Source organism: Stegodyphus dumicola, chromosome X1 (assembly GCF_044657685.1).
Source record: "Stegodyphus dumicola isolate Sdum_Otavi_A_Nest chromosome X1, ASM4465768v1".
Classification (NCBI taxonomy): domain Eukaryota; kingdom Metazoa; phylum Arthropoda; class Arachnida; order Araneae; family Eresidae; genus Stegodyphus; species Stegodyphus dumicola.
Window position 1 is genome coordinate 100913369 of NC_140780.1, and position 26418 is coordinate 100939786.

Consider the following 26418-nt stretch of genomic DNA (forward strand, 5'->3'; position numbering starts at 1 on the left):
TTGCTTGTTAAACTCAAACGTTTTGCGTAAGACTATATCCCCTTTCGCCTTTTACAATTTAATGGCTGGTATGTCTTTTTCAAGTGAAATTGGAATATTTAAGCTAAGGATGCAATTACAATTATTGCATCTCTCTCGACCATCATTGTTAGAAATGGCTAAATAATGTTTGAATAAATAAGAAATGACTTAATGATATTTTAAAACAAAATATAAGCTTTAAAATACGGCGCTTTTAAATATATAATGATATATCAAACTTGTAGAGATATTAGGTATTTTTTGGAAGCAAGAGAGATTGGAAAATTAGCAACGCCTTCAACGGGCATTGAACCGCGGACCTCTGGAATACGCGCCCAGCGTGCAGACCACCACACCACGAAGGCATGCGAAGAAGGCGGGAGATATACCTTATATACTCCCCCTTTTAAAGGGTGGCTAGGGTTTTTAGGGGACAAAATCGCCAAATCCTGGGTGTGGAGAATCATCATCCACCACCCTTTTAGTTCGGGCTTTGATTTTCAGTCTTCCAGAGTATCCAAGAAACTTTATTTAGTGCCAGGTTTTTGTATATATGTTATTTACTTTTGCCTAATTTGTATTCACTGTTCTCCATGTTACTTTCTTCCCTTATCAAAATACATTTATCACGCATGCCTTACTTTCCTAGTACGTACATGTTAATATAACCTTTTCTATACATGCATATACAAAAAAAGGAAAGAGAACAGGGACTAAACTGCTTTGAATACTTCCATGTATATTATTTGTACTTCAAAAACAAATGATAACAGAAACAAGAGAATTGAAATAAAGAAAATTTTAGAAACTTTAGGCTAGTTTTCACATCTAAAATTTTATTACACACATTTTTATGAAATGGAATTAGAAATGAATATGTGTTTATTCCTTTTAACGCTGTTGACTGAATTTTGTTTGCATCCTACAATTTTAGGCCCACCAGCAGCGAGCATTAAAGTAGTTGAAAACAGATATTTCGACATGGGCTCGATTCCAGGTGAGCTAGATGCGATTTTTGGCTCGAATGACATTTCTGTGGTTTTCCCTATGTATAATGTAGCTACAAACCAAAGTTCATTATAAAGTCCTAAATGGAACCATCATTTTCTCTTAGGTAGATATTCCTCGCTTGCTTTGCCACGATCAGGTAAATCAACCTACATTTTCGTACTTGTGTTAAAATATTTATTCTCATATATATTTCTGTAGTATGTTAAAAAAAATTTGTGAAATATATCTGTAAATCACAGACGTAAAGCAGCACCATAATTCTTAAGCGTACGCGTACGTTTGCGAAACGTTAATAGATGCGACAGAGAAGCATTTACTCCAAGTTAAGAGCCATAAAAAATTTCGCAGTGACCGAATTAAGAAAGGGGAAAATTTTTATAGGTATCAGAGATTTTAGCATTCAATTTTTAGGATTTAGAGTGAAAATGACTAGCAATTTCTGTGAATTTGATCATTTGTATCAATTTTATCACATTTTATTTCTTTGTCTATAGTTTTTATACGGACTGCTTTATGTACATTCTTTCAGGGCACCTTTATTACATAAAATTACAAATGTATCAGCATAAATATTTGCTTCATTTTGTGCATAGTGAAGTAGTTCATAGTGAAAATATTGAACGGGGTCAAAAAGCTTCTTCTCCAAGGAAGGGCAGATAAGAAAATTGCCCTGAAATAATTTTCATTTAAACTATCTGCTAAATGAGCATGAGAGGTACAACTTGAAGCTCTGGGTAAAGATGCTGACTTGGTTTATTAGAAATTCATTCTGCTTGGAGTAGTTTTGGTCCAACTCTCTTTTTACAGGCTAAGCAAATGAAGTATTGAAATTCTTCGGCAACCTACTTTCACAATGGCTTGAAAATTAAATTTCATTTCCTAATTATGCTATCCAGAGGATAATTACTACTACTTATGTTGTTCTGTTATGAACCTTTTGATGTTCTATTATGAAATTCGAATTTCGGTAAATATTACAAAGGATAAAAAGAAATATTTCAATAATATCTGGTAAAATGCAACTGGTACCGATGAGAAGATGTATGAGTTTTTTCCTTACATTTTACTGATTGTCTCAAAGTTCAGGCAATCAAAAGAAACTCTAATTGTGAGAATGAAGAAAGACTGCATAATTGTTTGAATAACACGATGTAAGCGTTCCTACTACTCTTAGTGTCCTTTCTTTGTCACCATCTGGAAGATGAAATATACTCTTAAACAAGAGAAAAAGAAATGCTTATAAAGTTGCTTTCTGCTATATAAACTACTTTATGTTTTAATTTGTTTTTAAGTCTGTAAATGAGTTAAAATTTAATAATATTGAATAAAAGGCAGGATAAATGTATAAATGTCCTCAACGCTGCAATTAATCTACGTTACAAATCATGTATAATTACTTCAGTTGATAACAGTTTCGAGTATAGAGAATCGTTTCAAGGACATAATTTTTGACTCTTTGAGCTTTCCCTATTGCTCAAGAATAAAGAACAAATATTTATAATTGTAAATATTTTTGATAGAGAATAAAGTTTTGAAAGACAGATCTAATGAAACATAACGTTTTTTAACCATGATTTTATGCCTATGCAATCGGCTGTAACTGCAACTATAAGTTTTTTAACCAGATTATATAATGCAATTTTCTTCCACTTAGTTACAGAACGAAGTTCATTATAAAGTTTCCACGAAGAACTCCTCCCCTCCCCCTTTATGAAAGAAATAGTATACGAGTATTTTTCATTGGAAAATACAACACCAAACCCATTAGAAAGGAACTTCTAAGTGGAAACGCAAGGAATGTTTTCCAAGAAGGAAGACCAGATTCAGCAGTAACTTCTAGAGGTTTATTTCAACCTTAAAACCACTTGAGTTCTTAGTAATAAATGTTTCAAAATAAAATTGAGTATTTGACAACAAAGAATGGCTAGTGGTTACTTTGATTTGAATTTAAATTCAATTTGCTTAGAATTTAAATTTAAACCAGAGTTTAAAAAAATAATAAAAATATGGGTTAATGGATGATGGAAGCATAAAATTTAATTTTATTTAATTGAGGACAATTTTAAAAAACTGGAATTTCCAAAGGTGTGGATGGTTCTAATTATTATTTAATTTGACAATTTGCTGAAATTGACATCTATAAATCCATGGCAGCGCGTAGAGAAAAGGAAGCAAAAGGCTAATAAACTTAAGAAATTTTTATTTTATCTATAAAATTTTCAATCCTATTTCTTCCAATTTTAGAAAACGTTTGCTTATTTCTCGCATCTCGGTTTTTGAACACTAAAATGTGTGAAACACTAAACGAAGATATGTAGCAAGATGTATTATTGATATTTCTTAATGTTTTAAACGATTCTGCTGATTTCCATCATGCCATTTACAGATAAAGTGTTTGAGTCTCAGCAATACATTTTCCGTTGTTTGGTCATTATACGCTGCAGTTTTAATTATAGCTATGCAGATTTTATTACTGAATTTTTAACAATTTTCAAATTTCACTTATCAAAGATCGATTTCGAGTTACTATCTCCTTTTATTTTCTAACGTGAGTGATGCAAATTTGTGTGGTGTAAAGGGAAAAGCCGCAGAGTGTTAATTAAGCAACTCTGATAAACAATGATTTTATCTCAGAAAATGTTTCAATGATTTGTACATATTTTGTGATACGGGTTTCAATTATGAAGTCAGAATTCCTCCATCTGACTACACTTTTGTGTAACAATACATTTTATTGTCCGTGTTGTTTAACGTCAGACGTCATTTTGGTTATCATTCTTTTAATGCTTATGTATCATGTCTCTTGATGGTCTTGCTTGGATGATCTTGTGAAGGATTTTCATTTATTTAAACTTCATAGAGATATTGGTATCACAATTAAAGGGATAAAATTCCCTAGAAAAAAGATACAAATTTTCATAATTTTTGTCAGAAGCGCCAAGTACTCAAACTTATTTTCCAATAAAAGGATTATATACATTTTAGCGATATACATACTCCTTATTCTAAGTTTTGGAACATTAACACAATCTTAAGGATGGAAGAAGTTCAAAGCTTTGTATGAGAATTTAAAATTAATTTTGCTTTAAAATGGAAACTATTATAATCAGCCGTCTCACATGATTATGCTGCACATATCGTTTGGAAAATGAAACTTTTGATAAATACTATAAATTTATAGGAGCATATGTGGAATGCAAGTGAAAATTTGAAATAACTTGAAACGTTGAATTGCAACGTGTTTATACGAAATACTGTTGTTTTCTTCTGTGAGTGGGATAGCACGGACACTGAACAGCATTGTAATGAAACCATTCTGTAAATATAGACAGCCGGTCCAGAAATTAAAAATGTAACTTATAAGCATTTATTATCGTTAGAAAGTATAACTCTTGCTATCAAGTAAAATTTAATGAAAATGAAAACTTTATTAGTGAAATGTATAGAAAATAAGACAGTTTTCTATTTTCTAAAAATATATCTCCCTTTAGGGTAAGACAGTAACTCTTTTGGCCTTGCAATAGGAGCTCTTATCATCTAAATCTGAATGTGCACTTTGACCATTATGCATAGAAACCTCTGAACCTTACTGGCGAACTTCTTAGGTAACCAAAAGCCGCAAAATAACACAGAACTAAATAAGTTTCTAAAAATCATTAAAGCATTCAGGTGTAACGTGTCGTTTAATATTCATTTTCTGGACCCCCCCCCCAATCTTTATTTTTCCCATCTAATTTAGAGACTAGAAATAACTAGCACAGAGCACGCTTCGAGTAAGACATATGTGCAAAAAGTTGCAAAAGGAAATGGAACTCCAAAGTTGTAATTGAACATTATTGGACTCTAAAAATAGATGTTCTAGAAGATAAATATCAAAAAACGTTGTTTGAAATTTTATTCTAACGTATATTACCATAGATGACAGTCGCTTTTACAAATAAAATAATCACATTTTTTGCATAAGAATTAAAAGTTTGCTATTCAAAAACAATGCCTTTCAGGAAAACTTAGTAACTGTACTTTAAATCAGGATAAAAAATGCTATTTGAAATCTGTTTAAAAAAGGATTGTTTTAAATTTTGCTGTTCAGTGTAATTAACTGCTCGTACTGACCAATTATTTTTTCTACCTTCGGGAGACTACCTTAGTTACCTTGTCAGGTTGCTATGCTGAATATTTAATTACAGAAGAAAATCAGCTTGCCTCTATCAAATTTCTTGAAAAAAGTGATATTTTCATTAATCTTTTAAAGGCTAAATTGTGTTGAAAATTAAGCTAATTAATTTATCTTTAGGAAAGCAGATACTGAGAAAAATTATTTATGTGGATATATATATTTGCTGTTCCTGAACTTACAAATACCACGTTCTTGTGAGATAATTGATCCCATCTCTTCAGAAGTTGTAACTGTCTTTTGGTTTTGTACGACAGATAGAAATGGGTAATAAATAAAATGTTAGTTACTATTTTCTTTTGCTTAATGTTTATTTAGTAATTTCTATATCGGCAATAATATTTTTGAAATAGTGAAATTTTAGACAGAGTGAAAGAGAAGTAACTTACTAAGAAGGTACAATAAAAGGCTAGATGTTACAAACTATGGTTTAGAACTTTAAAATTCTACTTATTTTGCTTGATTATGAGTAGCTTTGAGCTCTGAAGACATACTTCACAAAAACAGCACAAAAATTCCAAGAAACAAAAAGTGCTGGTGCTTTCAATTTTGGATCTTCTCATGTATAATAGTTTAACATTCATGAGTTAATCTGATATTTTTCACTTCATAAAGTTCAACTTCCATAAACTATAGAAAAAGAGAGCAAAAACTGGAGAAAAGTGGTGATCTACACTCTGTCACATGACCAAGAACTATTTTGCTACGTGCAAAGAAAACCATGCTAAGTGGACGCTTTCCAAACCCCATCAATCAGTTCTTGGAATGGGTGCCACATTTTGACCATGGAATTTTATGAATAGTCAACATGTTCAGGAGTCATGAATCTGGAATGTATTTGGGAGTAATTTTGCATGCACAATGATGAGGAGCAGCCACAAAACCCCACTGTGGAGTCCGAAAAGGATCGTCGATTCTTCTGTAGTACATATACATCCATCCATATCGTTCTGTGCACTCGCTGTCATACCTGAAAGTAAAAGTCAGAAGCTTTTGTACATAACATTAGGATGAAATAGTAAAACATACAGAAAAAGAAAGAATTTCAGTTCCTGTAAAAATTTCATTAAATCCGACATGCATTAAATAGCTAATGTGTCCGAATGCTTTTTATGAAATTATTTGAAATTTTTCTCTCTGAATAGAGTAGGATTAATAAATTATAATAACACATAAAAACATATATTTTAACATTTCTTTATAATTTTAACTCAAAAATAAGTAAAAATAGCAAAACAAGGCTACTCGAGTTTTAATTGATAATTTTTATTGTATAAATTTTATTATCCAGCTTACTATTTCTTTAAAGGAACAAACCAGTTTTAGGGTGAAGGCTGATTACTTAAAAAGTAACACGTACTAAGTATTAGGAAATAAGAAAAATCTTTCAAAATCCATTGCAGTTCATAATCATATTTCTAAACTTATAGAATTAAGAAAAATTATAGTCAGAAGAATTATAGTCATTCTAACACCTGTGCAGGTGGCTGTCAACGGTTTTCCTGTAACACGAAAGCAGAACGGAACTATAGTGCGTATAATCGGGAGGTATTGGCAGATTATGCTGCTATTAGGCATTTTAAGCATATGTTGGAAGCACGGAATTTTTCCTTAATCACCGATCACAAGCCGCTTAGTATGCATTTCGACAGCGTTTGGATAAGTGTTCACGTCGTCAGCCTAGGCAGTTAGACATTATCTCACAATTCACCATATAAAGGGTTCGGAGAATATCGCTGCTGACGCACTTTCGCGCATAGAAGCGATAAGCATGCCTAACCCATTGCTAAAATGCAACAAACTGATCCAGAATTACAAATTTAACTTAAAATTCAAAAGTTCTACAACTCAGAAAAGTTACCTTACCGAATTGTAGCTTATCGATATATTGTGATTTATCAACAGGTTACCGCCCGCCCTTACATTCCCCCGGCATTTCGTGAGAACGTTTTTCCCACATTAAACAATTTGTGTCATCCCGGCATTCGTGTATCAACAAAGTTAATATGTTCTCTGTTTGTTTGGTCTTCCATCCGTAAAGATTGCGCAAAATGGGCACGGCAGTACATTTCGTGCCAGAAAGCAAAAGCAAGCAGACATACTAGAACCCCGTTAATGAAGTTTCCAGACCAGTCACAGAGATTTGATCACGTCCACCTTGACCTCGTTGGTACGCTGCCTCCTCCTCAAAATAACTACTACTGTCTAACTATGATAGATAGGTTTACTAGATGGCCCGAAGCAGTACCCATACCAGACATAACTGCATGCACAGTAGCATAGGCTTTCTACGATGACTGGATTACTCGATTTAGTTGTCCGGCTGTTATTACTCCTGACCAAGGGCGACAGTTTGAAAGCGGCTTATTTCGAGCTCTTTCCCAATTATTGGGAATCAAGAGGATCAAGACGTCTCCGTACCATCCCCAGGCGAATGGACATATAAAATAATTTCACTGTCCGTTGAAAGCTGCTTTAAAAGCTTATGATACCAGTAACTGGGTGGCGGCCCTTCCAACGCTTCTGATGGGTTTCCGCTTCGCTCTCAAGGAGGACATAGGAGCAACCACTTCTGAACTCGTTTATGGAAAGACGATTCGTCTCCCAGGAGAATTTTTCAATTCGACACCTACGGAAGCGTCGCCCAAACACTTTGTGGAGGATTTAAAATCCCACTTTTCCAATGTCCGCCCGACCATGACTTCTAGCCATGGCCAGCGAACATGTTTCATTCATCCACGACTTCACGAGTCCGCGCAAGTGTTTGTTCGACACGAGGGAGTTAGAAAGCCACTCCAAGCTCCTTATGATGGAACATTTAAAGTGCTGGAAAGACGAGATAAAACGTTTGATCTCGAAATAAAAGGTATTAAGGAAACGATCTCCATAGATAGACTGAAACCCGCTTTTATAACCATGGACTCTTCTCAAGTTGTTCCCAAGAGTGTGAAAAAAAAACCTTCGGACATTTGTATCACCCGTTCAGGATAATTAATCCGACCCCCGCATAAGTATGTCACATTTCGTTGACACTGCGGAGGGAGTATGCAGCGGCAGCGCCAAACAGGCGATACAGACTCAAAACTTCTAGAAAAAACCGCCAATTGGCGAAGACAGTAAACCTGTTTGGTAATCGTACAGGCTGACGGGAAGAGACGAGTTTTCCCCGGCAGTTCGGAGTAACAACTTCAGTCTGTGTGCGTCTGTATAACTACTTCAGTCTTGCGCCTTCAACGTGATATATAAACTGCGTCATCCGTGTCTGTGTTGAGACGGTACTCTTTCTAAATCCATTATTATGTATTATTATGTATCTATATTACTTCTTATTAAATCTCATTCTTAATGGTATATGCCTATCTCAATTAAGATTGCTATTTTTCTAGGTAATGTTATCTATACTTTTGTAGGCACGTGTTACTCGCGCGTACCTCATATGCCACGTAATGTACTCTAAATAATCGGGATTTTAAAATAATAGGATTTCGACAAAGCTGAGAAGATCCAAAATAATTTGCGGTTTTCTATTTTTTTGCCTTCGTGGTGTAATGTTTTGCCTTCGTGGTGCCTCTTGGCGCGTATTCGAGAGGTCCGAAGTTCAAGTCCCGGCGAAAGCATTGCTCATTTTTCATATCTCCTGCTTCGAAATAAAGTAACGTCTCTACAGTGGCGCCCGAACTAAAAAAGGTGGTGGCTGATGATTCTTCAACTCCAGTATTTGGCGACTGGGTTCCCTAATCCTTAGTCGCCCTTTAAAAGGAAGTATTTCTCCCGCCTTCTTAGCATGTATTCGTGGTGTAATGGTCAGCACACTCAGTGCGTATTCAAGAGGTCCGCAGTTCGAGTCCCGGAGAGGGCATTGCTCATTTTTCACATCTCCTGCTTAAAATAGCCTAATGACTCTTCAACTTTTAAAAATTGTGTTTTTTTATCTATTATTTGAGGTAATGAAAGAAATACACCGAATTTAGTTACCCAAATTAAAATTACAATTAATAAAATAAAAAAAAAACCTTTTTTAATATTCCTATTTTGATAACAAGCTTTTGATCTGAGTTCTTAAGTCGCCACTATTCCTCGTACATAGTATATCCTGCATTGCATAGGTTTAATTTAATGCATTTTAATTTTTTTTCAGCGATTATATTAACGAGACTGAAATATTTAGTTAAGAATTTACTAATATTTCTGATGCTCTGCGTGTTGACGAAAAATATTTTAACATTTAGACCTGTCGTTCCATAATTAAAAAAAAGGGATAATACAATAGTTAGCTGCGAGTTTAACGAAATTTATTAAAATAGCTTTTTCCTCACTATATTCTCCAAATAACTAGGCACGCTTAAATTTTTGTTTATTTAATGAGCAACTGAAACAAAAACATGCTTAGAACTCTTCTCAGAATTTTTTTTTTTTTTTTTTTTTTTTTTCCCTTCATACGAATGTTAATTAAAACTCATACAATCTAAATTACTTCTAGACTTTATAACTTGTAAACTTGCATTACTTTTAAAATTCATGTATCACAGACGAAGAAGCAGAAACCTTTATTTAATGGCACATTTATCTATGAGTCTGTATATACAGGGTGTTACTACTTAAAGAGCTGATGTAACCTGGCAAAAGCAACAATTATGTAATACAATGTTTGATGAAATATGAAATGAGAAGGAAGAATATGGAGAGCGATGGTTCAGTCACAGGTATTTACAAGTAATAATGTTTCATAGTTTCGAAAATCGTTCAAATGAACAACCACCAACTGCAATACATGCATCAAAAATAAAACACTACGATGAAGTGGTTGACTCACACTTTAAATGATTTCCGACATGTTACGTATTTTTGCAGCAGCGACACAAATTCTGGAAACCAGATGTTCAGGAGAGTCCATTTGCATCTCGTAAACGAGATCCGTTGTTCCTATGATGCATGCACAGGTACTTGACGTTTATTTGAAAAATTCTTGCAAATATCAAACACTATTTCATAATAAACATTCGTGAAGGAAACGACTTTCCGTTTTTTATGTTCTTCTATAGAGACATTAGGTATTTTGGAAGCAGGAGACATGAAAATTTAGCAGTTCCCTCGCCGGAACTCGAATTCGCGCAGAGTGTGCTGACCACTACACTACGAAGGACTGCTAAGAAGGTCGGAGAAATACCATATACTCCTCCTTTTTAAAGGGCGACTGGGGATTAAGGGATCCAATCGCCAAATTCTGGTGGTGGAGAATCATCATCCACCAACTTTTTTAGTTCGGGCGCCACTCTAGATTTATTAGACTATTTTGTGAAGCGGGAGACATCAAAAATGAGCAATGCCCTCGCCGAGACTCGAACTACGGACCTCTCGAATTCGCGCCGATGGTGATGACCACTACACCACGAAGGCATGCTAAGAAAGTGGGAGAAGTACCTTATACTTCATACTTACAGTATTTCTGCGTTTACATTTCGCATTACACTCGGTAATGTGCTATAAAAATTGTTACTTTTCCATGTTCTACCACCCCTTAAAGTTGTGATCATTGTTACACCCAGTTGTTGCACCTTATATCTACATATATATAATGATGTAGGAAACTGTATGGCAAACTGGAAACGTATGTTGATCTATAATGAACAGCAAACTTGACCTTTAAGGCAGGTTAAATATCCATTTTTATTTCAACTGACATTCGTGGCTACAATTTATTTGGCACTCTAATCATCCTCATTTCAAAACGTTAACATTCTTGATAGCCTCGCAGTCAGAAGAGAATCAACAAGCAGCAGTCTAGCTGCAGAAAGCCAAGTGCGCAGTTATCTGATATGGAAGTTTATTAAGAGAAAGGTTTCCATTCTGAAAATTTAGAGTTTAATTTCCGAAGCAGCTACATCATCATCCTTATAGAAAAGTCATATAATGTGGATTAATATAGAAATAACGCAGTCCAGAAAAAGTTATTAAGCAATTGTTATGTTCAGAAAAGAAAGGATAAATACCAAATTAAAATGAAGAATTAATGAATCATTGCTTATTTAAGTTAAAATTTTAAATTTAATATTTCATGTCTTACATATCCGCCCCGCTCTTATCAAAGAGAAAAAGGCTTGGCAACAGAAAAGCCTATTTAGAAAAAATTCATTAAAGCGTTAGCAAATCAAGGAAAATGTAATTTTGAAAAAACGCATAGTTTTGTCCTTGCAAAATGTAAACTGTGATACTGTTTTAGAGCACTATTAAAATTTTCTATCCAAAATTCTTAGTACTTTAGAGTCCACGTAATCATATTTGTTCGGTAAGGACTTTTCAAATCTTTTACAAAGTATCACAAATATCAAATTTCATGCATTCATTACTTATTTTGAATAATCAGAAAAACTTTAAAATTTTATAACACACAAGTTTCCATTTTATAACTTTCATTTTGACACCATTTGCAATTTACTGAATTTATAGTTTTTATTGTTATTATTACATTCCTAATTTTCTTACCTCACTGCTTTCTCTAAATACAAACATATCTATCAATTTCGTATTAACTGATGTATTAATTCATCAGTGGTAAGGAGCATTAATGTATTAATTTATCAGTGGTTGAAGATGTATTAATTCATCACTGGTTAAGGAGTAGTTCGTGCTCTAGAAGCTACTTACAAACACCTTCTGTCTTTCGTATAAAGTAGCTGTCTTTATGAACTGCACTAAAACATTCCATCATACACAAAAAATATACAGAATGATATATTTACATTTTTCATAGCTTTACAGTAGAGAAGCACCAAGTATCAACCCAGCTAGGCCGAACTGCAAAGCGTAAGTGCTTAGATTAGCGTAGTGCTTCCGATATGGAATCTTATTAAGAGAAACGTTTCTCTTCTGGAAATTTTAAGTTCTGAATTAGCTACGTCATCATGGTTAGTAAAAGTTAGTTACGTCATCATGGTTAGTTACGTCATCATGGTTAGCTACGTCATCATGGTTAGTAAGTAAAAGTCATGTGATGTGTATTAAATGATGCAGTTCAGGAAAAGTTATTAAGCTATCGCTATGTTTATAACAGAGAAGGAATCTACCTAAATTAAAATTAAGACTTTAAGAATTGTTGCTAATTTAAGATATAATTTTGAGTTTCATATTTTGTGTCTTACATATATACATATTAAAATCAAAACATAATCTAAGAAAATTCAAATATAATATTCAATTTTGAATAATGATTTGACGCAACTATAGCAAAATTGCTAATTCCAATACTATTGTAAAAAAACAAACAACAACGAAATGGGAGCTATTCCAAAGTCTCCAGACAAACCAAAGCAATGAAAAAACAAAATTTGTACCAAAATTAATTTATACGCAAGGAATTGCAAAAAAATAAAGGCTAATGGATTTTACATGACCCGGCATATCTTCGTTAGGAAGTTGGTGTACCAAGAAATGTAAAAGGAAAAGCTAATTTCTGAACTGGCATATCCACAAATATATAAAATTAATCTTAAATCAGGAAAAATATTAATAAAATCAATATATGCGTGTGAGTCCAGACCCTACACACTGAAATCGAAAAATCACCTTGTCCAAATTAAAATAAAATTAAGACAATTAAACACGAAAGTGAATCCAAAGTATAAAATGCAGTGCGACGAATTTTGTCAGTATCATAAAGCAATCAACAGATAAGAAACCTAAATGACATATTGAGAACAAACAATATATAAACATGATTACTGGTACAAATAAAAAACTCTAAATTAAATTCAAAATTCTTTAAATTAAGTTTAAAAGAGCACAAATTATACATACAAATTAAGAAAAGAATTATAAATTAACATTGGCACTCAAAATGCATGAAAAAATTTCAAAAAATTAATCAATCCCTAGCATATGTAAAATCTGAAGAAAATATTTTGTGGCTACTAAACATGTGAAACATTTTGAATGCAGCTTTAATGATAAATACTAATAAATAAACATAATTAAAACTACTGTAGTTATAAAACGTTGGGTTGAATTATTTTTTTCCTTAATTCTTGCAGAACTTATTCTAGAACACTTTTCCCAAACGAATCTTATTAATTTGATGTGGGAACATGCTGAAGTAGTTTTCATATATGAAGATAAAACAGTTTGAAAGACGAAATAATTTGAGTTGTGTTGATATAGATTACAGAATTACCTCTCGCCGGCTTTCATGAGCATTGAAAATGAAATACGCCCTTTTAAATTACTAAACGAATAGTTAGAAAATAGTAAACATTTTATTTAGAATTACTAGGAAATGTTAAATTTTGGTGAAAAAATGTCCAGTTCAACTGTGATTAGAAATCAAGTCTGTGCCGTTTATTAAGTTTAGGTTTAGCTTTTCATGAGCATCAGCAGGTTAACAGCGTAATTTAAATTGGAATGCATAATTTAGCTAGCTGCGTTTCAAAAATAATATGTAGAATCTTATTAGTTTAAGTACTTTAATTAATAATTTGAATAATTTACAAATTCCTCTTTTTCACTACAGATATTTTTAATTCTTATGATTTATTTATGTTGGTTACGAATTTTCGAGAAATATTTTACTGTCAATTAATTTTTTTTAGGGTTTTGAAGTTGAAAAGTCTGCTTTTGAAAAATAATTTTATTTTGTTAAGATTATAGATAAGTTTCTGCTTCTTTAGTGCTAATTTTATTTATTTTAATTTTATTAAGTTTATTTAGTTTGGGATAAATGTCTTTCTTTTCTGTTTACTGTTAATGGCAATAATGTCGCCAATACATCTGTAGGTAAATTTTAATATTTCAGGATTATGGAATAAGTTAATGAAATTAAATTCTTAAACAAAAAGGAATAGACCACGAGTGGCTGTAGAATAGTTAGCATCAGCAATATTTTTAATAATTTTTTTAAATTTTAAAATGCTAAAACATAAATATTCTCTCATTTGAAACATTTTCGGAAGTGAAAATGTGTCTGTTACCAACGGTTGCAAAATAATGGCCGCGTAAGGATTTTAGTGGACACGTTTTAGTGTTCAAAAAATTTAATTACAAGTTTTATTTTCATAAATATTGCTCTAGACATGATATTTCAATTTCTTAAAAAAACGAAAAGAATTATTTTATTATAGTTCTACTGAGCAGAGGGGATCAGTAAAATTTGAATATAATTGTGTTATATGGTCATCCTAGAGTAAGTAAATATCCATTACTCAGTAATTTACTCAGTAATTAATTAATTCTTTATATTTACATGGAAAATATGAGAAAATATTCGACAACAAATTTGCTAATTTATGTCACTTTTCCATACCAATTAGAAATATAATGTTTAAATCAAACTATTTGAGAAACATTTGGGGAGTACATATTAAGATAAATGTTCGCGTTAGGGATTAATGGTAGTCTTAAGGTAAAGCAGTACTTTTGCTAAATTTTTAAGTGACCTATTGAATGTATTTAGTAAGCTTATCCGTAAATTTGCCAGCAATTGCATGGCAGCTTAGCTTTTAGCTAATTTATTCCTTATTTAAGCAAAATATTTTTATAAATCTAAACAAACTGATTATATAGTAAGCATCAGCTTAAATCCTTGTTTTTCAAATTCTTGCCACCATAAATGTAACTTACTGTGATCCTTCAATCTACAGGCCATCTTGTATGCTTAAAATGCATATATACTGAATATGCATTCTGAAAAAAGGCTAAGTTCTCTCTTTAAAACGCCTTTTTGAGAATCGCTTTTCTTTACGTACAGAGCCGAACATTTAGAAAACAGATTCTTACTTTCAAGTTAAAAGAAAGCGTATTTATTTAATTTTCACCAAAATACCACATTATACCATCTAATTATTTTTCTTGTAGAATCACTTGATAGCTTATCCAGGTCAAGTAATGCTTGCTTTTATATTCGACATTCTTAAATGTTGTTAAAATGTAAGTTCCTCTTATTTTCGAGTTAATATGGTAAATTAAATAAAATAATATCTAAGTTTTGGAGACTGGAGAAAATTAACTAATCTTTGAAAAAAAAATCTAGCTCTAAGTAAAATTAATAGCATTTTAAAGAATTTGTATTTAAGAACTTGAACTCATTTACAGATTTTCAAGTTTAGTAAACAGCAGGCCTTTTGCAGTCTTTTTTTAATTGAAATAACAGCTTTTTCTCTCTCAAAACAAATCATTCATTATATATCACTTTAAATGCTTAACAAAACCTTTAGTACCACCCGAATAAAATATTCTGCAATTTTCGGCGGTCCCACATCTTATGCTCAAAGCATTAAGTTTCCAACGAAAGTGTTACAAACTCCGAAGGGAGTTCTATAAATGCGAGGAAGCATTAAGTCTAGCACAATAATTTGGGGGGCGAAGAATTGATTACGTGTGTTTTTCTCATTTTTTCGTTTGTAAATATCGGTGAATCCCTTTGCTTTTCCATTTCAGAACCAAAGACAATTTAAAGTAAGGTATGTGTGCTTTATTCCTTTGTTTCATTAGAATCTCGAATTTCCCTTTATCCCTTTCTTTCATTAAAAGAACAGCTACATCCGTATTTCTCTGGGCTGTTCTCTGGCATTTGTATTGTGTCCTTGAAATTACCTTAAAATCTGCAAGAGCGCACACACATAATAAAGACTGAATTTTTAACTTTTAGATAAAATAGATATCTTATATGTTTTCATTAAAACGAGTTTAATTCTCTACATTTCAAGATATTTAAAGAATAATTGATCGTGACCGATAATCTTATAAAATAGGTGAACATTTTCAACATTTACTTTTTAATTGCCTTACATTTTTTTACTGTATTCTCTTTTAAAAACTTAAAACCGTAAAATGAATTTAAAACCGAAATACACTTTACAAAAGCGATGTTTAAAACATTTGATGCATGAAAATGTATTTTGGAACTAATGTTGAAAGTTCCTTTTAAAACATAGTGCAGAAATCTCTTTATAAGAAACCTTAATAGAAATATTAAATAACATATTGCCAGGTACAGTAAAGCTATCTTAAGGTTATAAGGTATCTTCTTCCTTCTTTCCGCATGCCTTCGTGGCGTAATTGAAAGCATACTTGACGCGCATTCAAGAGGTCAAGGTTTCGAGACCCGGCGAGGGCACTGCACATTTTCACGTATCCTGCTTCAAAATCCCAAATGACTCTACAATCTGTCTGTCATTAATCCAACAAATTTAAGCATTCCAAATGTAACAAAGTAAATTCAGAAACCGTTCTTTTTGAGCACATGTTATTAACTACATGAAAAATTAATTTATTGAAGTAAGTACTAAAAATTCTACTTCCCATAAAGTTCATTTTTAATATCTCTGAAAAGTTTAAATGGGCACAAAGTTAAAATAGGTCATATGAAATGTGTTAAAATAATATAATGAGTAATATTTGAAATGTCAAAATAGGTCAGATGTAGTGTCATAAAATGACATTCGTTTCCTTGTCTCTTTCTTTCCTCAAGCTTAAACAGGAGTAAATATTAGACTGATATACAATTCATGACACATTTTATGGAAATCAAAGTGAAGACAAAAACAATCTAAGAACACAGCTTTATTCAAAATAATGGATCAGCTAAGAATAGAATTAATGCGAGATTATAACAATTAAAAATGGATAGCATAAAATGAAATAAAACGGCTGATGATATCTGAAAAATGAGGAATTGTCATATTATATAAGAATCAAATTCTTATTTAGAAATCTGAATAAAACGTAGATATGAGATTTACGAAATTGGTGCAAAAACATAACAATAATGAATTTCTTCTTATAATGAAAAGAGGTAATTTTCATACCACAGAGAATGCCTATCCTTCACTTTCCCTACCTGTACCAATATGAACGGCTATGAGACATCAAGCTGAACTTATGAAAACAGACTTAATCCAGGTTGATTTTCTATATATGCCGCTTTGACTACTTTGGGGTAAAAAATGCCGAAAGCCGATTATTTATGGAGAAGTGCTGAGTTCAAAACTTACGAGAGTCTTATCCCTCCCATATTTCAAGGCATTATCGATCGTCTCTCGAAACATAAAATGTTTCGCCAACTTGGACTTTTTAGTCATTGTTGGGGACATACTTTTTTGAACTTCGTACAGAATGAACCCATAAAACTACTTTCGTAGTGACACATATATATTATTAATGGTTGAATGATCCATTTAGTTTGAAGATAGCATCCGCCGCGTTTCAATACTCATGCGTGATTCCATAGAAATTGTGTTCAATAAGGGCATTCTAAATTATAGTGAGGACATTGGTATTTTATACTTTTCATAAACTTAAAAATTTATTGTCAAAGGACGTAAGATGATCTCACCGTATATTTCATCCTGCAAGTTTCAAAGTGCCACTATACATGAATCAGAAAATTTAATTTCTAAGCGTCATCATTAGCAATACATTTCAACCTCAAAGAGAAAGGGTTTTTTTTAATTCTGTTTAGAAATTTTACACTTTTGAAATACTTTTAATACTACTTAAAGGAGACATTCAAGGATGATTTTCGAAGAAACGCTGACTTTTATTTTCGTTACATATGCAGAAAGCCACGAAACACTTGAAGTCGGATTGTTCAGTCGCAGAAAGAACACAGAGAGAACTGTCAGTGTTGCACAGCCTTGGTCATTCGGCAATGATAAGCCAAAAAATTTTAAATGGGCACAAAGTTCTTAAATAAAAACAATTACTTAATATGACATTTGGAATGAAATCCATTTATTAAATTCTTTGGTTATTTATTTTTGGAGATCGTCTACCTTGTTTCTTCACGTGTTCTCAAATATGGAACGCATATAGATACTTCATTATTCGAAGAAAATTAATCTTCTGGTCTTCAATTTAGTCCACTTAAGTCCACATGTGTAACACATAAAAGGATTGCCAAGCTTTTCACGGTATATGACTATTTCTTTTACTTTTAAACATCGTGAACACATTATAAGATATCTCTCCCGCCTTCTTAGCGTGCTTTCATGGTTGGTTCTGCACGCTGGGCCGATATCCAGAGGTCCGTGGTTCGATTCCCGGCAAAGGTGGCTGCTAACTTTTCATCTTTCCTGCTTCCCAAAAATTCCTAATGTCTCTACAGTGGCGCCCTAGCTAAAAGGGTGTTGGAGGATGATTCACCGCACCCAGGATTTGGCGATTGGGTTCCCTAAAAACCCCAGTCGCCCTTAAAAAGGGGGAGTATATAAGGTATTTCTCCCACCTTCCTAGCGGGCCTTCGTAGTGTAGTGGTCAACACACTGAGCCGGTACTTCAGATGTCCCAGCGAAGGCGTTGCTAATTTTTCATCTCTTCTGCTTCCAAAAATTACCTAATGTCTCTACAACATATAGATAATATTTCTCAGTTTGAATTTTTTCCTCGGAATTAATTTAAACTTGTATAAATATGATTTTAAGATAAAAATATAAGTTACATTTTAGGTTTATTTGAAGGTAAAAAGTTAAATCACGTTTCAAGAAAGATTCTCTTTATGTGGGTTGAAAATTCAAACATCTCCTTTTTAAAATTTTTCTTCTTCAGTATAAGAGGAAATAAGTCGGATATGTCTCGAGAAATGTACTTGTATACATAACATTAAATATTATAAAGAGTCTTATTTCTGTTTTGTTCATTAAACTGGAAATTACCTCATCTCCGCAAGAACACATATTATATAACTGAGCTATTGAACTGATGGTGGGCTTCGGAGAATTTCTACTTGGAGTAATATTCGGTATCGAAATGATATCTGAACTGCCGTAACTGATAAGTGATTAAGACTGGAGCAAAAGGCTTTCACATAAACCAAATAAAGTGCTATTTCAAATGAATGAGGTTTTAAAACAGGAAATGTTTGCATGATCACACTAATTACATGTGGTCCTTTCATGGGAGAGACGACTGAATTTTGTTTTACCATTAAGAACTGTTTCTTCTACACCGGCATCTAAAACAATGCTTCCTTGATATCTCATGTAAAACTTAAATCTTGTACAACTACCAGAATATTAAGAGGAATTTAAGACAGCAATATTCAGTTTCTAAAAAATATGAAAAATCGTTTTTCCAAAAAATGAGTCTACCATTTAATTTAATTTAATATCATATAATATAGTTATTTAGGTATTCGTAAAATTTAATCTTCTGAGAAGTTAAACATTTTTACCCTGAAATTGCATATCATGTCACATTTTACTATCTTTGGTTAACATTTCAACGCCGGTCAAACTCTCTTTACTATAATGAACTTCACCTTTTAACATAATAGGTATTCAACTCATTCGAGTAACTTTAGACCATTGAATTTTTTATACATTAACGCTAGATCTCCTCAAGATTTGCATCCTCAAGATTTTAAATATAATTTAAGCAGTGACTGTCATTTCTAACCTGAATTTTAAAAACACAAGCATTCGGAGAATAAAACTACACTAAAGTAAGCATACTATTAGTTGGATAAAAATTAGATATTATTGGCACGGTTAATTAAATTACAGTCTGTATCTGGCAGTTAAATTTAACACATTAAAATACATTTTAGAATTAAAATTAGAGTTTAGTCGGCTTTGCTTTTGATCTACTTCTAAAAGGCATTAAATACAGAGGCTGTTTACATATTTCAGAATGATTTCGTGGCAATTTACTTAACGTTTAAAATGTAAGACTTTCTTAAGTTGTAAATCTTGGTTTATTATTTTATTTATAGTTTCTACAGATATGTTTGAAGACATTGTAATCGATTTCTTTATCGGTGGATTTTCTCTTGTTACCAAAGATTTAACTTTAGAAACATTAGAAACAGTACGCGCCTTTTTCTGATAATATAAGCGTTTTGAGTTTTCGTTCCATGTAGGATTAATGACTGACGATTTTTTCTTTACCGATTAATAATATTGTTTATTTTCCATTTAGAAATTTTAATATCTCGCATTTTATAATGTTTTCAAACTATGGAGTAGGACTATTTCTCTTTGTAAAACGCAAAAGCATATTCTTCAACCCACAGCTTGCTTACATGTGACATTTTTCGAAACAAGAATACATTTAGGAGTAGCAGAAAATATTTCTCATTTTAAAACAAAAGCTATTGCCAGAAATATTTATTCCAAAACATTTGCTTTTTTTTAATTATTTACTGAAATAGTTATAAAAATGAGTAAACGCCTTCTATAACATCGGTTTAATCAACGACCTTATTTTAACAATCTTTAGGATAGGCCTGCTCATCTGGAAGGTTTGAGAGTACAATCAATTTTACAGATGTATGAAATGAAACAATGTTAAAAGCTATGAAAATATAACATTCGTTAAAATTTTCCTATTTTTTTTTTTTTTTACCAACTTTAATTTGATACATGTGACGAATCTTTACCTTGAATAGCATAAATGAAGCACACAGTTATTAAACACTCAGAAACGTTATATGTACTAAATCAATTGAAACATCAATACCCTATTTCTAATGTTTAATATTAATTAATGCTGTTTAAAATAGAGTATTAGGTTATATAACAAGTACAGAATTATTTATTACTCTTTTATTTTATTTCTATATTTCAATTTTTTTTAAATTTTTAACTTTGTTTTTAATTTTCAAAATTTTTATTAGTAACATCGTCGAGGTACAGAATGCTATCTGAAGTTTCGGATTGAATTCTTTTCCGTATCAGATTTAATCACAATGATCTAGGGTGTTGGGCTCAAAAATGCAGAGATTATTTTTTTTAAGTTTCTTTCACCAAAACCTTTTTTTACTTTTCCCAGTGGGAAAAAAAGCTACTTTCTTAGAAATGATGCAAAAGGGCAGTATTCGGCATGCTTGGTGATTTCTGAATATTTATGATACAACACTCTCGTTTCATTTTTGCTTTAACCGTTACACATTTACATTCGAATGTATGTCATACTGCTTATGTGTCACAAAAAAGTGCATAGTTCGTTTTGCTTTTACATGTTTGGGAACAACATCTTGTATCTCCGTATGTATGTCAGAGCCGATTCTCTTAATTGTGAGAAGAAGTGTACGAAATAACGTTTTCCGTCTTCATGTCTCTTGAATTCCCTAAGCACATATTTTAAAACTGAAATATTTGAGAAACATTGCAGTTTATATGCAGAATTCTGCTCATTCACAGTAAGTCGAACATTTTTTACAAAGCATTTATTTAAAGAAAGATTCATTGCACAATGTACACCACTTTTAGCGGCAGAGCTTTCATTGAAAAGAAGCTATCCAACAAGCCTTTTAACCATATATATATATGAATAGTCTGCGTAGGAATGCCGTAAAAGGTTTAGTATTTCTTCAGAAAAAAGATATTTATTGGGCTCAAACAGTCATTTATAAGTGTTTAATATTAAAGGTATCTGTTTCATAGGAAATAGGAAAGATCAATACAAAAGAAAATAAATTTGCTTTAATGATTAATATGTTAAGGAATGCTTCTTAAAAACCCATCATTTAAATCAGTAACAAAAATATTCATTGTTATTTAAAACCTTAAACGAATCTTGCAAAACCACAGAGTTAGGAAATTTCTATCAATTATTTTTTCCAAAATATTAAGTATATTTATACCAGTAGTTTTGAGGTTATTACAATCATATGCAATGCTTTAATAAATCATAGATTTATTGCGTTTACAGTCTTAATTTATAAATACAAAAAATATTTACTTTGTATCAGGACCTTTGAATTATGAACTCATAATTAAAGTAAAAGATTTAAACGAAAACCCAACAAACTGCTACATAACGTGGCAAAAATAGCAAACTGGCTTAACTTTATATGCATGTACTATATGTTCTAATTCAGAAACTAACTTCTTAAGCATTAATGTGCATTCCCCTCGTTATATTCTTTAGGAAAATCTTCGTATAAGTCTATCATCATACCTGACTTCTAGAAAAAGCATGTTAGTACTAAGCTGACAGTTACTCCTGCTGTTAGTATTTTGTTGCTAATATTCAAATCAATAATAAGGAAAGAACAGCATATAATGAATTTAGACAAACGTGTTAACAAATCTTACTTAACGGAAACAAATCAATATGTGTCATAAAATGTTCTCTATTTGGTATACCAGTAGTTCTTGCAAAGTTTCAAAAGACGAAACAACATGAATAATGAAATTAACAGATATATTAGTAATGGCAAAAAGTGACCCCAAAATCTAAAGCACCTTTTTCAAGAGCTATATTAAAATTTATACATTCTGACCGCCGTTACACGAATCAAGTTTCATGTGAAGACACATTTTTCAAGAATTATAAGTTATCTTTTAAGGTTAGAACAGTCATGTAGTCCTCATTATTAAAAGTTTAGTATAATTACTCACTAAAAGTGAATAATTAAATTATCATTGAAATTTTAGTATAAATTTTTCCAAAATGGCAAGAAAAATGGAAAGGGTACCGATAAGCAGAAAGCAGACACGAAGAATTTATTTCTATTCTCTACACAATATATTTCATATAAACAGCTTTAATATCCTCTGAAATGAATCGTCTGTCGATAAACAGCAGGTTGAGAAGATGAATTTGTTTAAAATCTCTGAACATTTATTTTTACTTCAAGAGCCTAAATATTCTGTGAGAATTTTTATTTGACGTTAATATTCTCTGAAGTGATAATGTTTGTAACACAATAGTGACAGAATTTCTCTAAAAAACGAGTGCTGCAGTTAGAATTTTCAGGTAAAAGCAAAATGGAAGAGAGGAAAAAAAAGGATAATATAATTGTAAAAAATTTCCCCCCTTCCAAAATCAAGCGTACTGCCACATGTTCTCTTTGTTAACTTAAGGAGATGGCTGAGTAATTCGTCATCAAAAATTTAAGCAAATCATGCTGATGTCTGATTTGTTTACATCTTATTCTTGTGCATAAATCTTTTTTTTTTCTGGAGATTTGGATAATGATTTGATAGAAATCTAATTAAAGTTTAAAATTATCACCAAACCTGAATATGCGTGGCACTGTTATAAACGAATTTTAAGGGAACGGAATCCTAAACATAAAATATTATTTTAATATGTGCTCTTTTTTACTTAATTTTTAATTTAATAAATTATCACTTAAATATATACTTTAATAATTGATTTTTTCTTTTAATTATTTTCTAATTAGTTATCATTTTTATTTATGGCCTACTAGTGGCCGAACAGTAACGTCGCTGAACACTGGTAGTTCGGTCCGAGGTTCGAATCCCGCGAACGGGCTGGCTGCATTGGTGTTTTCGTGGTTTTCTCCATGTGTAACGTGTGTACGAGCCAGTTTCCCTTAAAAAGTCCTCCACGAAGGCATCCCTCCCTCAACGCAGATAGCCTTCGAGTGCTTTGCCGTAATCTAATAAACCAACCAAACCAAAACCATTTTCCTTTATTTATTTTTAAATAATTTTCTCCCCATTTGCAGAGCTTTTGTACATTTGTTTATTTATTTAGTGCTATAATTTACTTGTGTAGGCCTTGTAGTATACTTTGTGAAACAGGAGGAGATAAAATTAGAGTTAACAAAACGAGAAAAAGAAAATATATGCTCTAAAAAGCATACATTCTCATTAGAGATGTCTCAAATAGAAAATAATAGACTGTGTTTTTTTATTTATTATAATTATTATTAATATTATCTAAATTATTATAAATATTATTGTTTTTACGTACATGGTCAAAAGAGTAACTTACAGTTGTTTACATGTATTGTTCTTTGAAAACTAATTCTAATCTGTAAGATAAATGGTATAAATGCAACCAAAAAGTGTTAATGATCTTAAAGTTACTAAATAATTTGGGAATTAAACTACGTGTTACTAAACGCAAAATAAAATTATTTCAGTCTGATGAACTAGTGGTGATATGTGTTTACTTGCTGTACACCAGGAGTTCCCAAAGGGGCCGGTATTGACCTCCTGGGATTCGATGAAATTTAGTGATCAGCGTTAGTGGTGATCAGGGGATAGACTGAGGGCCGATAGCTGAATAAACACTGGCAATTGATCGGCTTAATCAAGATCCCTTTGATTACAAAAAATAATCTACTAATAAAATTGATTTACTTGCTTACTAAATTTAGATAAAATAGTAAAGAAGAAATCGTATAAAATAAATATAAGGAAAAAGTGCACTAAAATTATATAATATATTTTAAAATTCAATGGGACTTTTAGGTTTTCGGTTTTCGTTCTGAAATTGACTTACTCATTGAAACACTGAATCAAAACGTATTCTATTACTTTCATAAGTTCATACGATCGGCCGTTATTTAAAAGGCTTATATTTCTTTTATAACATATAATTTTATATACAATCCACTTGCCAGATTTAAATGTTTTTCAAGTTCGCTGTTAAGAAATTCAAAATTTCAAAATGTTAACATGTTTCATAGAGCCACTGAACTGCATTATATTTAATCTTTATGTTATGATGCATGATTGTTGATTGCATTGGAGTTGAAACTTATGGGTGCGCTACGTTTTGGGAATTTAAAAGTCATCCGAGAGAAATATCCGAAAATAAATGCTATTTACTGTACAAATATAATAGAAGTTTCCCTATTTTTCCCAGGAGACGTAGACTTAAGCGGCAAGTCAATAATTTACTTCAGGAAAGAAGTAATAGGTGACATATTTTTGAAAAGGTTTGATTTAAAAAGATGTTAAACATATTTATGCCAAATACTAAAATCATTACATCAATATATCACGTTATGCATTTCCGTGCTATTAGAATATGAGATTTTGTTTCTGAAAATTCGTTTATATTTTTTAAATTAAAAATGATTATAATATAAAAAGCAATAAACATATATCTAATAAAATATTTTTTGCATTTTGTTTTTCATATTTTTAGTCTGATTATTATCTTTGTTGTTTGTGAAGTTATTTATATTGTAAATTTTTTGTATGGTGTATATTATATAGAAAATTACAAGGGGTCAGTACAGAAAACTGTTCTTTTAAAAGGGATCGATGCAAAAAAAGAGTTGGAAATCCCTGTTCTTATGTGGGTAATTACGTTTAATTTTAAGTTTTTAAATTTCTTTTGCTTTGATGTTTACAACACAGCAGTTTAGATACTTAACAAAGCTTCATACAGAAATCAAAAAGATTAACAAAAGATGCATTTATAACAGTATTTTTAAGGATGATTTTATTTCACGAAATTTTCTTCCTCCATAAAACTTTCGGAGAATGTAGACAAGAAGTTTTTGGCGAATTAGGGGGTATTCGTTCTGTCGTTTCTGTCAACTTTTCAAAGAATATTTACGTGATTTTTTTTTTGGAATAGCTATGAATAAAAGACTTCTATTTTTATTTTAAATTGCAGATTATTTTTTGTAAGGAGGTTGAAATGTGGTTGTTTAGTTACTATGGTACCGAAATTTAGGAATGAATCTGGATTTCATTACTCCATTACCGCAGAATTTGCTCTCGAGAATTTTATTGATCATAGCTCTTTGTTACGTTCCTGGATGTTCAAATGGCTATACTAAACCGCTTTCCGTAAATTGCATGCATTATCTCACCTCTACTAAATAAAACAGATGAGGCTACTATTGGAAACATTGCTCTTTCCCAATTGCTGCAATTTATCGCACTTTGACCGTCAATACATAAAACAAATGGCAGTCACGAAAGAGATCTGTAGCTGATATATTCTCTTGCTATTTTCCTGATGTAAAATGGTATCTGATACCTATGGCAGTAACCAAAAGGTTCAGTGGTGTAAATTAGTTAGCTATTAAAAAGAAAGATTTCAAAAGTGAAAAAACATTAGAAAAATGCATTCCAACTTCTTGCAAGTTATTAATTTTTCTATGGCAAGTGCATAAGACGTCTAGCAGAAGGAATAATATTCACAGCGTATATTATTTTATCTATACAGCTATTTGAGTCACTGCATTTTCCTCATCATTTTTAATTCTACTAATATAAAATACCTTATGCTAAATTCATAATGGTTTTGGTTAATTGCTTACTCATGGTATATGGATATATCCAGCCGTTAGAAATGTCTTACTTATTTTGAAAATTTTTTAATTTTTATTTTGAAATGTCTTACTTATAATATACAGAATTAGACGATAATAATTGGTTATCCGAATAATTTTCTCACTGATATAGCAGCTAAACTTAAAACTGAACAAAGATCTCCAGAGAAAAGAAAAAAAAAACCCTTTTTCAATTGACTGGGACTGTAACTACTTTTCAGATAAAGTTAAA

General features: G+C 31.6%; 1 protein-coding gene across 1 annotated transcript in view; it reads right to left on the reverse strand.

Moving 5' to 3' along the window:
• Positions 1 to 4910: 4910 nt before the first annotated feature.
• The window catches only part of LOC118186226 (uncharacterized), a 167855-nt gene continuing 146347 nt past the window's right edge, over positions 4911 to 26418 (reverse strand). The window contains exon 5 of the mRNA XM_035356303.2: positions 4911 to 6176. Within this exon, the coding sequence (XP_035212194.1) occupies positions 6026 to 6176 (151 nt within the window). The 3' untranslated portion in view covers positions 4911 to 6025. The remainder of the gene's footprint in view (positions 6177 to 26418) is intronic.